The 14,237-nt window shown below is 30.2% G+C and overlaps 1 protein-coding gene across 1 annotated transcript; it reads right to left on the bottom strand.

The window, feature by feature from the left end:
* Positions 1-2,658: 2,658 nt before the first annotated feature.
* LOC101499328 (zinc finger CCCH domain-containing protein 41-like) lies at positions 2,659-7,170 on the bottom strand. Its single transcript, XM_004491248.4, has 2 exons — positions 6,808-7,170; positions 2,659-3,407 (listed from the first exon to the last, which is right to left on the bottom strand). The coding sequence occupies exons 1-2, from the start codon at positions 7,153-7,155 to the stop codon at positions 2,952-2,954; spliced, it is 804 nt and encodes a 267-aa protein (XP_004491305.1). The 5' UTR covers positions 7,156-7,170; the 3' UTR covers positions 2,659-2,951.
* Between the last annotated feature and the right edge of the window lie 7,067 nt (positions 7,171-14,237).

The following is a 14,237-nucleotide window of genomic DNA, read 5'->3' as shown; positions in this document are numbered from 1 at the left end:
AAAGGCCTCACCGAAGTGTTGGAGCACCGACAGGGTCCGACATCAACTTCCCCGAAATTGACGAATGATTAGTGCTTCTTGAAGGTTTCGACGAGAGGAATCTAAAAACGATATCAGTTTTTCAAGACGATGAACGTGTTGTCCAGAATTCAAGAAAACAGCCACGACAATGGTGGAAACCCATTTTTTAAAATGTAACGGTTGGCGATTTCGAGCATAGGTAACAGAAGAGGGTGTTTCGTGGAGTTCAAATATGGTCTTGGTTTTCGTTGGTGATAGTCGTGGTGGCCGAAATCTTGATCAAAAGGTGGTGATGTGATTTTTGGCAAAGAGGAATAGGGCGTTTAAGTTTGCGATTCAAGTTGAAAATGAAAGAAGAGATCACAACTATCACAAATGTGGTCTCGGTTTTGCACAACACCCACTATAACGATCATAATTGAAGAGAGAACATAGAAAAGAAATAGGAATGGCGGCAAGGGTATATTCGAAGGAGAAGAAGATGGCTCGGTCTTCCTTTTCCTTTTTATTATCGTATTTTATGTTTTCATTATTATTATTATTATTATTATTATTATTATTACTATTATTATTATTATTATTATTATTATTATTATTATTATTATTATTATTAATAATATTAATATTACTATTACTATTATTATTATTATTATTATTATTATTATTATTATTATTAATTGTTACTCTTGTATATGAGCTTAACCAATAAAACACATTTTACTCATTTCTTCTATTTTTTTTTATAAAACCAATGATTAGCAAAATTTATTTTCTTTAATACTTTATTTTTTTAATAAAATTCCATTACTAAAATATTACTAATATTTTGAAACTAATATTTTATAAAATAAAGTGATTAAAATAATTAATATTTTAAAATACATTAATAACCAAGACTCTCATATTTAAAATAATTACTCTAATTACATATTTTTTTCATCTAAATACTCACATTAAAATACTACCATCAGAAGTATTCAAAATTATAAAACAAATAAATATAACATCTAAACTTTATATTAATTACTAAATTATAATAAATATATATAAAATCATAGTATCATAACAAAGATATAAAAATATAGGAAATCAATTGCAATTGTACTAGCATCTCAAAATGATTATTTATCAACTAAATAACTAAAAATATAAACCAGTTAAAAAAAAATTGAAGTATAACTATGTGTACACTTAACATCATTCAAACTCACAAAAAAATATCACATTTACTAGATACACGCATATACACGTTAAATTGTCTAAAATCTTATTATTTAAATTATTACACTAAAATAGTATTATTTTTATAAAAATATATAAAATAATTAATATTTGTTATTTATATCATGCATTTAGTCTAATATGTAATTAGTAGATCATAGAAAGGCCATATATAAAGAAAATTAATTCCAAAATTAATCAACATATATTTTAAAATAATTTTAACACCAAATTAATTATTTAAAAATCTATTTAATTAATGAAATAATTTATTATAAAATTTGGGGTGTTACACATATGTTTGATTAGATAAACTTATGTGATGTGTTAGTAAAATTTAAGCCTATTTTGTTTTCTTCTTTTTCAATATTTGTTCACCTAAATTAATAATTGTAATATGTATATCTTATTAATTTTAGTCCTTGTATAATTCATATTTCGGGTGTGCTAAAATCAACACGATCCATGTATAACAAGAACTATTTTCACCATGAACAAATATCAAAAGGACTAAAACAAAACAATCAAAGACAAAAAAAGAAATAATTGTAAGAACTAAAACAAAACAAAAAATAGTGTACAATGACTAAAAAGGATATATTCATAGAGAACCAAAAAAAAATTCAAACTAAAGTGAAAAACCAAAGCTAACATATTTCAGAAGTCAAGAGGAAAAAAATACATCACTTCTCAAAAATCGAATTTCAAAGACAACAAATAACATATTTCAGAAGTTGAGAGATGAAAAGTACATCACTTTTCAATAGGGATTTGAACCTTTTTATTTTTATCAATATTAAACCAAACTTTTTGGGCAAAGAGAAAAAACTATTTACTACCAAAGATTTACCCAAGAAACAGAAAAATGCACAAATATATAGAATTTAACCGATTAACAATTGAATGACTATATATAAAAAACTAGGTAATTACAATTTGTAAGTGTTAGATATCACTACATATTATTATCTATTTTTTACAAACATCTCTCATAATATTCAGCATTTCCACGCTAATCAAAATCTCCCATTGTTAAAAAAAATGTGTATCGTAAACACCAAAAGATAGTTTAAAAAATTAACATGCTTGATCGAACAATTCATTATATGACATTTAAGGAATAGGCTTATACTTTGACCCAAAAAAAAGGAATAGTCTTATACCAATGAGAAAATCTGATGGGTTTATAATAATCATAACTATAGATATAGAGAATACCAAATTTGTGACATTTTTCTTCTAATTTTACATTCATTTAAACTATTTTATTTGTAATTTTATCCTTCTTTATTATTTAACTAAATAAATTATTTTTGTGAGTGAAAATAAACGTAGAAATAAAAGGAATAACGTTTCAAGGATGGAGTTAAAATTATATTTTTCTACTGTTGCTACAAAGGAAAGGGGGTTCCCAAATATTTGTCAAGTAACCGTTCAATGGCTTTTAACATTAATTTTGATCTTCAAAACTTTGATCCTACTAAAGAACTATCCAAAAGCTGAGAAATAACATGATGCACCATTCGACTAATACCGCCAAATACAGGAGGCGGCAAAATAGAAGGAAATTTACATGTCTTGAACATTAACAAAAGGAACATCAAATAATAATATTTTAGAAATTGAAAGGGAAAAAATGCTCCCGAAAATTAGAGTTTGATAGCTTTAAAATTTTACCTCGCTGTACAAATCCGATCATTAGTAGATCCTCAACAGACATTGCGCTCGGGTGATTGTTTTGCAGAAGAAACTTGACAGGTGGTACAGTGTTGATCTTCACCTGGTTCAGTTTCCATAAGCTCCAAACCATTTTTAGTTTCAGAATCTTTATGCTCACCATCAGGCACAACTGATTCGTGGTGGTTTACAGAGTTTTCCAATTTCTCTTCAGAATGGCTGTCTGTATCTAAGGGCTCGCTGGGAGGAACAGATAGAGAACGTTCTCTACTAACAGTGGCATTGCCAGAATTGGTAGGTGTCATCCACATGAATCTCAGGTTATGGTCTTTCCAGCATTTACCTTTTATAAATGCCTGTTCAGCTGCTCCACGAGTAGTGAAGTTTAGACGCGCCTCTTGTTGGCTACTATCATTGACTTGGACATCTTCTAGCTCTACAGAAGAAAGTTCACCATATGGGCAAAAGTGTTCCTTTAAAGCAGTAACCTACAAGACAGCAATTTTGTTAAAGCAAAAGTCCAATAAGATTAAAATTGATTGTTGCATTTGATAATGATATAGTAGCACATATAAAGACAAAATGGCCATATAAATACAGACTTACAAACAATCAACCATAAAAATGACTTTATTCTCATATGAATATATATGATCTTTAGGGGTATTTGGATGGCTTATTCAATAAGCGCTCATGTACAAGTTATTTCTACAATCAAAGAGGAAATAAGGATAACCTCTGCATAAGCTCTGTATGAGCTATTTTTATAACCTATTAAAGGAAACTTGAAAAAATAAGCTAAAAACATCTTCCTTACGTACGCGCATATTCAATAGAAAAGTCCACATTAGCTCCTCCAAACCCCTCCCTAATAAATTTTCTCATCTAATATTTGTTATTCAAAAACAATTCTAGAGGAAGATATTATCGCCATTGGGTTTTAAGGTTTGACACGATAAGAAGAGCTAACAAAGTAACCATTTGATCTTTTAGGTCAAGACACCACCTTGCCAGTTATGCCACGATGTCTTTAAGCCTATATGCGATAGATAGACTTCTGCAATCATGATATATTTAATTATTTGAACACAATTTATGTTCTTTTTTTATTAAAAAAAAAGATGGAATAATGAATTCCACAAAAAAGTACTTTTTTCATAAGGTTCGTGGACTGCAATCATAAGTTAGGACAGGCTAGCTTGGTAGTCTTGTAGGTTTTTGTTGAAATTGTGGGATTTTAGAGAAAAGGAGGAGAGAAAATAATAAGGGTTTGAATATTATTGATAATAGTTTAATGTTGACTTGATTACAAAAGACTCAATACTGATCTCTATTTAGAAAGGAACATAGACTCAATCCTAAATCAAGAATAAATCATAATAATAATGAGATAGTTCTAAAATATCTCTATGATTATAAATTGATCATAGGAAATAACTCAAGATACTCTAATATAATATAATAGATATTATAAGATATTTTCTAATATTCTAACACTCTCTCTCAAGCAAAAGCTTAGTAAGCTTTAGCTTGCAACAAGAAAACAATGGTTTGCTCCACAAAATAATAAAAAAGATGGAGAGGCAACTCAGGGATGCATGTGGAGTCGGAGAGAATTACTATAAATATAGTCTAGCCAGATAGCCTGATTGATCATCAGCCTGAGAGAAATTCATGGCAAGCAATTGAACAAAGCAAGCTTCGTTCTTCTAAAAATCTGCATTTTGAAGTTTCAAACCAATAATAATGGAGACTCAAAATATTTAAACTTCAATCTGCTTCAAAGAGAGAGAGGCGTGCTTCAAGAAGAGAAAGACAATGCCAGTGCATTTGAGACAAATTGCTAAGATAAAGTAAGTCATGAAAATAAAAGACACCGTTAGAATAACCACCAACAGAAGAAGTCATCCCTAATATAAGTCATATATGAAAAAAGGGACACCACCAGAATGATCATCGGTGGGAATATAAACCACTATTATAATCTATTAATAATAACTAAATTGCATGACAAACACCGAAGAAGAAGCACCGCGACTCTAACGAAAGGAAGTCATGATCGATCAACAGAATAAGAAAATGCGTCTAAAACAAGTGAGATAACGGCTGTTTGTACAATGACACATTTCCGTTGATCAAAATTGGAGAGTAAGGGTAGATCTGGAAGCATCAAAGAGAGAATAATCGTGCACCAAGAAGTATCCCATCAATTGAATTGCAAATCTTCCAAACCTGTCAGCTAAGAGCCCACTCATAAGGACTGCAACAGCTGCCACGACAAAGGCTGGAGAGTTTCCTGCCCGAAAAATCTGATCCCACGGTCCACTTCCCAAGTACATGACAATATGTGGGACCACTATTCCTAGATTCATGACACCCATTAATAATAACCATTGACCAAGTCCCAAATCAAGGCATATGGAACACTTTAAGTGATTGCCAGTGGAAACCCAAGAATGGTAAAGATTGCTATCATTGCGACCATAATGTTTGTTGGTTGTGGTAGACCTTTACCTACATAGCCAATGCTATTTGCCACATAGGTTAATACTAACATTGCATGTAAGCAAATAGTCATCAAGATATATGAGATTCCCCACACAAAACCAGCCCCCCGCTTCTTGCATAGCCTTTCCATAAGCAGTGATGTGGTCAGATACACCAGAATCGAGAATCCATGGGCTATGAGAAGGTGAGATGTAAGCAGGTGAATTACCACTTTGTGCGACCGAAACAGCGGAACTCGAGTTCTGACAATACTCTACCCACCGAGAATTTTTTTTCATAAGTAGCCATAATCAATAAGAAATTACCTAAAACCAATGGTTGAAGAGGGTTTTTCCGATGAAGATGAACAGTACCGCGCGCAATGAACAGTGTTGCGACTGATGTGCTGAAAAATCAACGAAAAGCTACAAAGAAAGGGTAAACCGGAATTGGGACACTGTTTATTGGAAAAAAAATTTCACCGAAAGACAGTGGGTCCCGGGGTAATCGCGGTACAGGCTTGTCTCTCTTAATAAGAGAAAATGAGAGACATATGGTGAAATCGTGTTGGAATATTGGAAAAGAGAAACTATGATTATATTCCCTAATTGTTGGGAATTCGACAGCAGAATAGAGGCGGGATCGTTCAAGGAGGATCGAAATAGGCTTTGATACCATGTTGAAGTTGTGGAATTTTAGAGAAAAGGAGGAGAGAAAATAATAAGAGTTTGAATATTATTGATAATAGCTTAATGCTGACTTGATTACAAAAGACTCAATACTAATCTATTTATAGAGAAACATAGATTCAATCCTAAATCAGGAATAAATCATAATAATATTAATGAGAGATATTTTAAGATATCTCTATGATTATAAATTGATCTTAAAAAATAACCCAAAATACTCTAATATAATATAATAGATATTATAAGATATTTTCTAATATTCTAACAGTAGAAGTCCAAATTAACTCATGAGTCATGATCAACTTCATAAGGATCGTGACCACTTAAAATAGTATTCTGGTGCAAAACTTAAGAAAGACCCCAAACGATACCCAAGGCCAAATCAGGAAATGGAAAATAAGAAAAAGGAACTTGCAGTGGCAGCTGCAGTGAGTAATTTATCCAAATGAACTTGCAGTGGACCAGTCCCACAAACTACAATACTATAAGTCTTCGAATTTAAATTTTAAAAATTAAAACCCAATCCAATATATATTATAGACACTTATTTTAATCCGATGCCTACTATTCACACATGACAGTGCATGTCCAAATCCAACAGGGGAAGCTTCAGTCAAGTGACAGTCTCAAAATAAGTAAAACAAACAACATGAGCCATTGCAAAATTCTCCTTTCAATAAGTACAGACACGTAAGATAGAGAGAGAACTTACATTTGCTAGACCGACTGGCAAAGGTGGGATGATTCTAAATGCAGTCGGACGATTATCCAGTTTGTATCTATTTACAGACACTAATGGTTGAATTGACTGCTTCAAGCCTGTAGGTTCTTGTAATCTCGTACTTGGTTTAGGACTTTGGGAAACGGCATTAACCAGCTGTTTATTCTTATCCACTGTTGACTCTGCATGTGGAGATGACATACCAATATCAGCATCAGACGATTGAGGAGAAGCCAGTTTGGCAACATCGGATGCCATGCTCGTTTTAGGTCTCTTGGCAGCTTGCTCAGTAGCAACTTCACCCTTGAGTCCTGTAGCCTGTGAATAATTAGAGTTCATGATTATGAGAAGGAATGATATTAATGCAGGAAACAAGATGATAACAGAATGTGACGGTGGAGGGGTGATTGTGCCTCACTTTTGTTTTGTTTAATATAGTTACGAAGAGAATAAACTATGAAAACGGAAAACCATTTTATTACGTGGATTTAAAAAGGCAGCATATGCACTAATTGAAACATATGGTCCTGTTACTTGAAACTCTCCAACATTTAACTTCTTTACTCCATAGTGCAATCTCAATAAGCTTGAATTAAGTATAATTAATTGATTTAATTCTAAAAACTTACTAGTACTTCTTAGATATTCATACAAAAATTCATTTCAAATTAAAAGAAATAAAATACAACTTAATCCCTTATTCCCGGTATCACCTATCAGAGCGTGGTTCCTCCCAAACTTGAACTTCAAGATTCATTAAACTGTAATAACTGCGATTTCGCAAACGCAGGGCCAAACCAGTCAAACACAAACAATGAAGGAGGTGAGTTTTGAAAACATGATGGCAGTATAATACAAGTAAGAAGAACACGCAAACAATCATAATAGAACCGTATCATTGCACAAACATCCCATCAAGAAAATATCACATTAAAAAGTCAAGATCACTCAAGGGAAATCAATAAATCTCACTATAACATCAAATCATCTAAGAGAAATTATCACCACACACGATACATATTAATCACAACAAACACAATCACAATAAAATGCAATGCTATGCATGAACTTAGACTCTACTTCACAATGTGGTACCATTCTAACTCTGAAGTACTTGGTTAGGAGGCTTGATACTATGCCACCATCCCGGTGGACGGACAATTCAAATTGGCCCTGTCCTCATAGATCCCTCAACTCAACCCGAGACACATATACGTGACAGTCGAGGTAAACGTGTGTTGCGTGGTAGCTCCCGACATTTGGAGTGCTACCTCCAAGTCACTTAGGAATTCCCCACCCGAATACCTCCAAGGTCTAACAATCTTGCCTTAAGGCTCGACAGCAGACCGCCACGATCAGGCTCATTCAGTTGTACTTCCCCAGAATCACTAGGCTTGTCAGGCCCTACCTATATGATGACAAAATAATCTCCACTTCACAAATTCTCAACATTTATTTTCTCCCCTCGTTGGTATATGATACTCCATTAATACCGTCATCTCAAACACAAATTGAAATCACAATATTCTCATCACAATTTATAACATCAATATAATTAATCTCACATCATCATCATCATCACATAAACTTATCACAAATTTATAGAATCACTATCATCAATCATACAACAACACATATATTCATCACAAATTTATCACATCACCATTATTAATCATACATTATCATCATTACATAAAATTATCACAACACATCTATTTTTATTATAACATCATGTCAAAATATGTTTCCGTTTAATATCCCTCAAGTACAGGGATTTAGTTGAATATGAGTACTAGTAGGGATTCAGTTATATAGGAGTACTAATAGGGATTCAATTATATAAGAGTACTAGTAGGGATTCCGTTATATATGAGTAATTATAGGATTTGATTGTTTAGTAATCTAGTATAAATATATCTGATGTATTACCAATATATTTCAAGTTTCAATAAATATAATTTTATTCTAATTCTTGACACATCATTTAAACTCATCTTAATCAAACATATGCATAAAATTAATTCAACAACCAATATCACAATAATATCAAAGATCACAATAATATCAAATGCCACACATTTAACGAAGTTAAATCAAATATCAAAATAATATCAAATGCCCGACATTTAACGACATTAAATCAAATTTCACAATAATATTAAATACCACACAATTTAACGAATCAATCAGCACCCTATAATATTTCTATTCTATATTTTAATCTCACAATTTCTATTTTGCATATTAATTAATTTATTACTCAAAGGGCTACTGCCGTACGTAGCGAGCCCCAGATGAATCGTTGTGAAATACGATTTTCCCGTTCATCTCACAATATATTATACTCATGAATTCAAATGATCTCTCACCTCTTACCTTATTTTGACGCTTTCACACACCAATAGGATTCCACGAGAAAATAGTCTTTGTTAATTGACTCTTTGTCCATCAATTGATCATAAATCAGAAAACTAATTAGTGGATAATATAGCCACTTTTCATACGATCGTTTTGGCGTTGGTTTCACTCAAATCGGACTTACGGTGAAGAAGAACGGTGCAAAATAATGAATTCTACAACGGAGAAGTCGGGTATTTTAAAGAGAAATTGGGGTTGTCAAAAATCTGAAAAATTGTGTTTAATTGACTAGCTAATTGAATGGAACAACATACTGAAATTTGGGTGAAAACAGAGAAAGTTTTCTAGAACAGTTATCGATCACCGGTGCCAAACGATAGGCTTGTTGTTGGTTTCTCTTGGTTTTACTAGTGATGGCCGAAATGGGTCAAGCCCATTTATCCCTTATTTAATTTATATTTTACTATTATTATTTTTATTTTGCTAAAACAAAAATAATTGTTACTTAATCTCTTTTTTTTTAATACTCTATCAATCATCATTAAATTTTCAAAACATTACTAATATTTCATAATTAATATATGTTAAATTAGAGTAATTAAGATAATCAATATAAAAAAACATATTACTAATAATTAAAACTATCTTCCTCATATTACTAATAATCAAAATAATCTCTACAATTATACTTATTTTTCAAAATACTCACATCATCATATTAGAAAATAGTCAAAATCATAAAATAAATAAATATAACATCAATATTTTATATTAATTACTAAATCATAATAAATATATATAAAATCACAATACCATAACAAGTATTTAAAAATAAAGAAACTCAAACACAACATTACTATAATATCTAAAGATAATTATTTATAAAGTAAATAATTAAAATAAGAGATAGTAAAAATAATTAAAATATAAATATGTGCACACATTACAAATAATCAAACATACAAGAAGATATCACATTAATTACCAACTCACATATACACTTAAAATCACATAAATCTTATTCTTTAAAATATTACACTAAAATACTATTGTTTTTAGACAAATATATAAAATAATAAAATAAAATATTTATTATTTATATCGCTCACTTAATATAACATGTATCAAACTAACACATCATAGAAAGCATCCATATAACGAAAATTAGCCACAAAATTTATCAACATATATTCTAAAATAATATTAATCATCAAATTAATTATTTAAAATTATATTTAATTAATAAAATAGTTTATTATAAAATTTGGGGTGTTACAATTCTCCCCCTTGTTAAAGAATTTTGTCCTCGAAATTTTCGGTGAGTGAACTAATATCCAACGTACCACCCTCAAGATTCAAACTTAGTCTATAACCATAATTAAGACATTCAATCTCCAATTAAGCACAACATGTAAAAATCAACTAACATTGCATGATAGACTAACATGACAAAATAAATCAATTAAACACATAACATTTATCATTCAATTATCAATTAAAATGCCTATCACATTTATAATTCCATTATGAAATAAAATACGATAGAGTTACTCAATCCAATTTAAATATAAAACATAACATATAGATTTTGTCAATAATAATGTAGTTCATTTAGTTTGGTTAAATGAAGCATATTCCAAGTACGTTGTCAATTTCAACTACAAATCAAATATTACTAGTTTTACTTCATAAAATAAAATCTAAATCCTATCACCAACATTCAACAAATTTAACTTAGATCTGACAAAGAGAACAATTTTTAAAATATTAAAAACATCTAACAACTTAATAATAATATAATAGATTTACAATCAATTACTCTATAAAAACATAATTTGTATATACTCAAAGAGAAAGGAAAAAAGAAACTAATGATAGAGATACTATTTCCCAATAACATATATTTAATAATTAAATTCATTCAATTGATATAAGCAAATGAACATGTTTTTTAACTATTAAAAAATTATCAATTAAAATGCCTATCACATTTATAATTCCATTATGAAATAAAATACGATAGAGTTACTCAATCCAATTTAAATATAAAACATAACATATAGATTTTGTCAATAATAATGTAGTTCATTTAGTTTGGTTAAATGAAGCATATTCCAAGTACGTTGTCAATTTCAACTACAAATCAAATATTACTAGTTTTACTTCATAAAATAAAATCTAAATCCTATCACCAACATTCAACAAATTTAACTTAGATCTGACAAAGAGAACAATTTTTAAAATATTAAAAACATCTAACAACTTAATAATAATATAATAGATTTACAATCAATTACTCTATAAAAACATAATTTGTATATACTCAAAGAGAAAGGAAAAAAGAAACTAATGATAGAGATACTATTTCCCAATAACATATATTTAATAATTAAATTCATTCAATTGATATAAGCAAATGAACATGTTTTTTAACTATTAAAAAATAAAATGAAAAGGTACTTCTAACAAAATAATGAGTTATCGTTGTCTCTTTTATTGACGATGAGTCATCGGGGTAGTGTGACACCCTAAACCCCAAAATAACATTTATAATAATATATACTAAATTATTTGAAGAAAACTTGCAGCGGATAAAGAAAATCTGTTAAAGAGAATAAAAACTTTAATATCTAATTTAGGATATCACGTTTTTCTAAATACACATGTAACAATTCAACTTTTTTTTCCAATTAAAATAGTACAATATCAATGAACTTGATTCAACTAGAATTTCTTGATTTAATTCCCAAGACTTACTCGTACTAAGTTTTCATATAAAAAGTCATTTATAATAACATAAGTAAAATACACATTACAACTCTTAATTCCTGGTATAACCTATCAGAGCGGGGTTTCTCTCAAACTTGAACTTCGAGACTCATTAACCTGTAATAACTGCGATTTCGCAAACGCAGGGCCAAGCCAGTCAAACACAAACAACGAAGGAGGTGAGTTTTGAAATCATGTTGATAGTATAATATAAATAAGATGAACACGCAATTAATCATCAATAAACCGTATCATTACACAAACATTCTTCAAGGAAAAACATCACATTATATAGTCAAAATCAAAGAAAATCAATACACTTCATTGTAACATCAAATCATCGCATAAATTATTATCACACATAATACATAGTAATCACAACAAAACAATCACAACAAAATACAATGCTATGCATGAGCTTAGACTTTACTTCACAATGTGGTACCATTCTAACTCTGAAGTACTTGGTTAGGAGGCTTGATACTATGCCACCATCTCGGTGGACGGACAATTCAAATTGGCCCTGTCCTCATAGATCCCCTCAACTCAACCCGAGACACATATACATGACAGTCGAGGTAAACGTGTGTTGTGTGGTAGCTCCCGACATTTGGAGTGCTACCTCCAAGTCACCTAGGAATTCCCCACCCGAATACCTCCAAGGTCTAACAATCTCTCCTTACGGCTCGACAACAGACCGCCATGATCAGGCTCATTCAGTTGTACTTCCCCAGAATCACTAGGCTTTATATGATGACAAAATAATCTCCACTTCACAAATTCACAATATTTATTTTCTCCTCTCGTTGGTATATGATACTCCATTAATACCGTCATCTCAGACACAAATTGAAATCACAATACTCTCATCCCAATTTATAACATCACTATAATTAATCACACATCATTATCATCATCACATAAACTCATCACAATTTATAGAATCATTATCATCAATATACAACATCATATGTTCATCACAAATTTATCACATCACCATTATTAATGGTACATTATCATCATTACATATAATTATCACAACACATCTATTTTTTATTATAACATCATTTAAACTCATCTAATCAAACATATGCATAAAATTAATTCAACAACCAATATCACACACCAAACATTTAACGAAATTAAATCAAATATCACAATAATATCAAATGCCACACATTTAACGAAATTAAATCAAATATCACAATAATATCAAATGCCACACATTTAACGAAATTAAATCAAATATCACAATAATATCAAATGCCACACATTTAACGAAATTAAATCAAATATCACAATAATATCAAATGCCACACATTCAAACAAATTAAATCAATCAACACCCTACAAATATTTCTATTCTATATTTTAATCTCACAATTTCCATATTTTCACATTAATTAATTTATCCCTCAAAGGGCTACTGCCATACGTAGCGAGCCCCAGATGAATCGTGGGGAAATACGGTTTTCCCGTTCATCTCACAATATATTACACTCATGAATTCAAACACTCTCTCACCCCTTACCTTATTTTGACGCTTTCACCTATGAATACGATTCGACGCCCAAACAGTCTTTGTTCTTTGACTATTTGTCCTTCAATCGATCTAACTCGACAATTTATGGGTAAACGTCAAAAATAAATTATGAGGAGATATTCTAAAAAACTAAATTCGAAAATCGGTCAAAGAAAATTACCATAAATCAGAAAACCAATCAGTGGATAATATAGCCACTTTTCACACGGTCGTTTTGGTGTTGGTTTCACTCAAATCGGACTTACGGTGAAGGAGAACGGTGCAAAATAACGAATTCTACAAACGAAGAAGTCGGGTATTTTAGAGAGAAATTGGGGTTGTTAAAAATCTGGAAAATTCTGATTAATTGATGAGTTAAATGAATGAAATAACATATGTCAAATGATAGGGTTATTGTTGTGTTTCCTCTTTGGTTTTGCGGTTGCCCTTCCAACTTCCTTCTCTTTTGTTTGTTTTATTTTGTTAACAATTAGGGTTATCAAACCTATGGGTCTCCTTTTAGGTTTTACTAGTTTTATTTATTTATTTATTTATTTATTTTAAAACACAATTTCATTAATAAAGCATTATTACTATTTCAAAACTAATAATTTATAAATAAAAATAATTAATCTTTTAAAGTACATTAATAACCAAAAATCTCATATTTAAAATAATCCCTATAATAATATTTATTTTTTTCAAATACTCAAATTAAAATATTACCATCATTAGAGAATAGTCGAAATTATAAAATAAGTAAATAAAACAT

This window comes from Cicer arietinum, chromosome 2 (assembly GCF_000331145.2).
Source record: "Cicer arietinum cultivar CDC Frontier isolate Library 1 chromosome 2, Cicar.CDCFrontier_v2.0, whole genome shotgun sequence".
Lineage (NCBI taxonomy): Eukaryota > Viridiplantae > Streptophyta > Magnoliopsida > Fabales > Fabaceae > Cicer > Cicer arietinum.
Note: the sequence above shows the minus strand (reverse complement) of the source record. Positions and strands in the feature narration are given on the sequence as shown.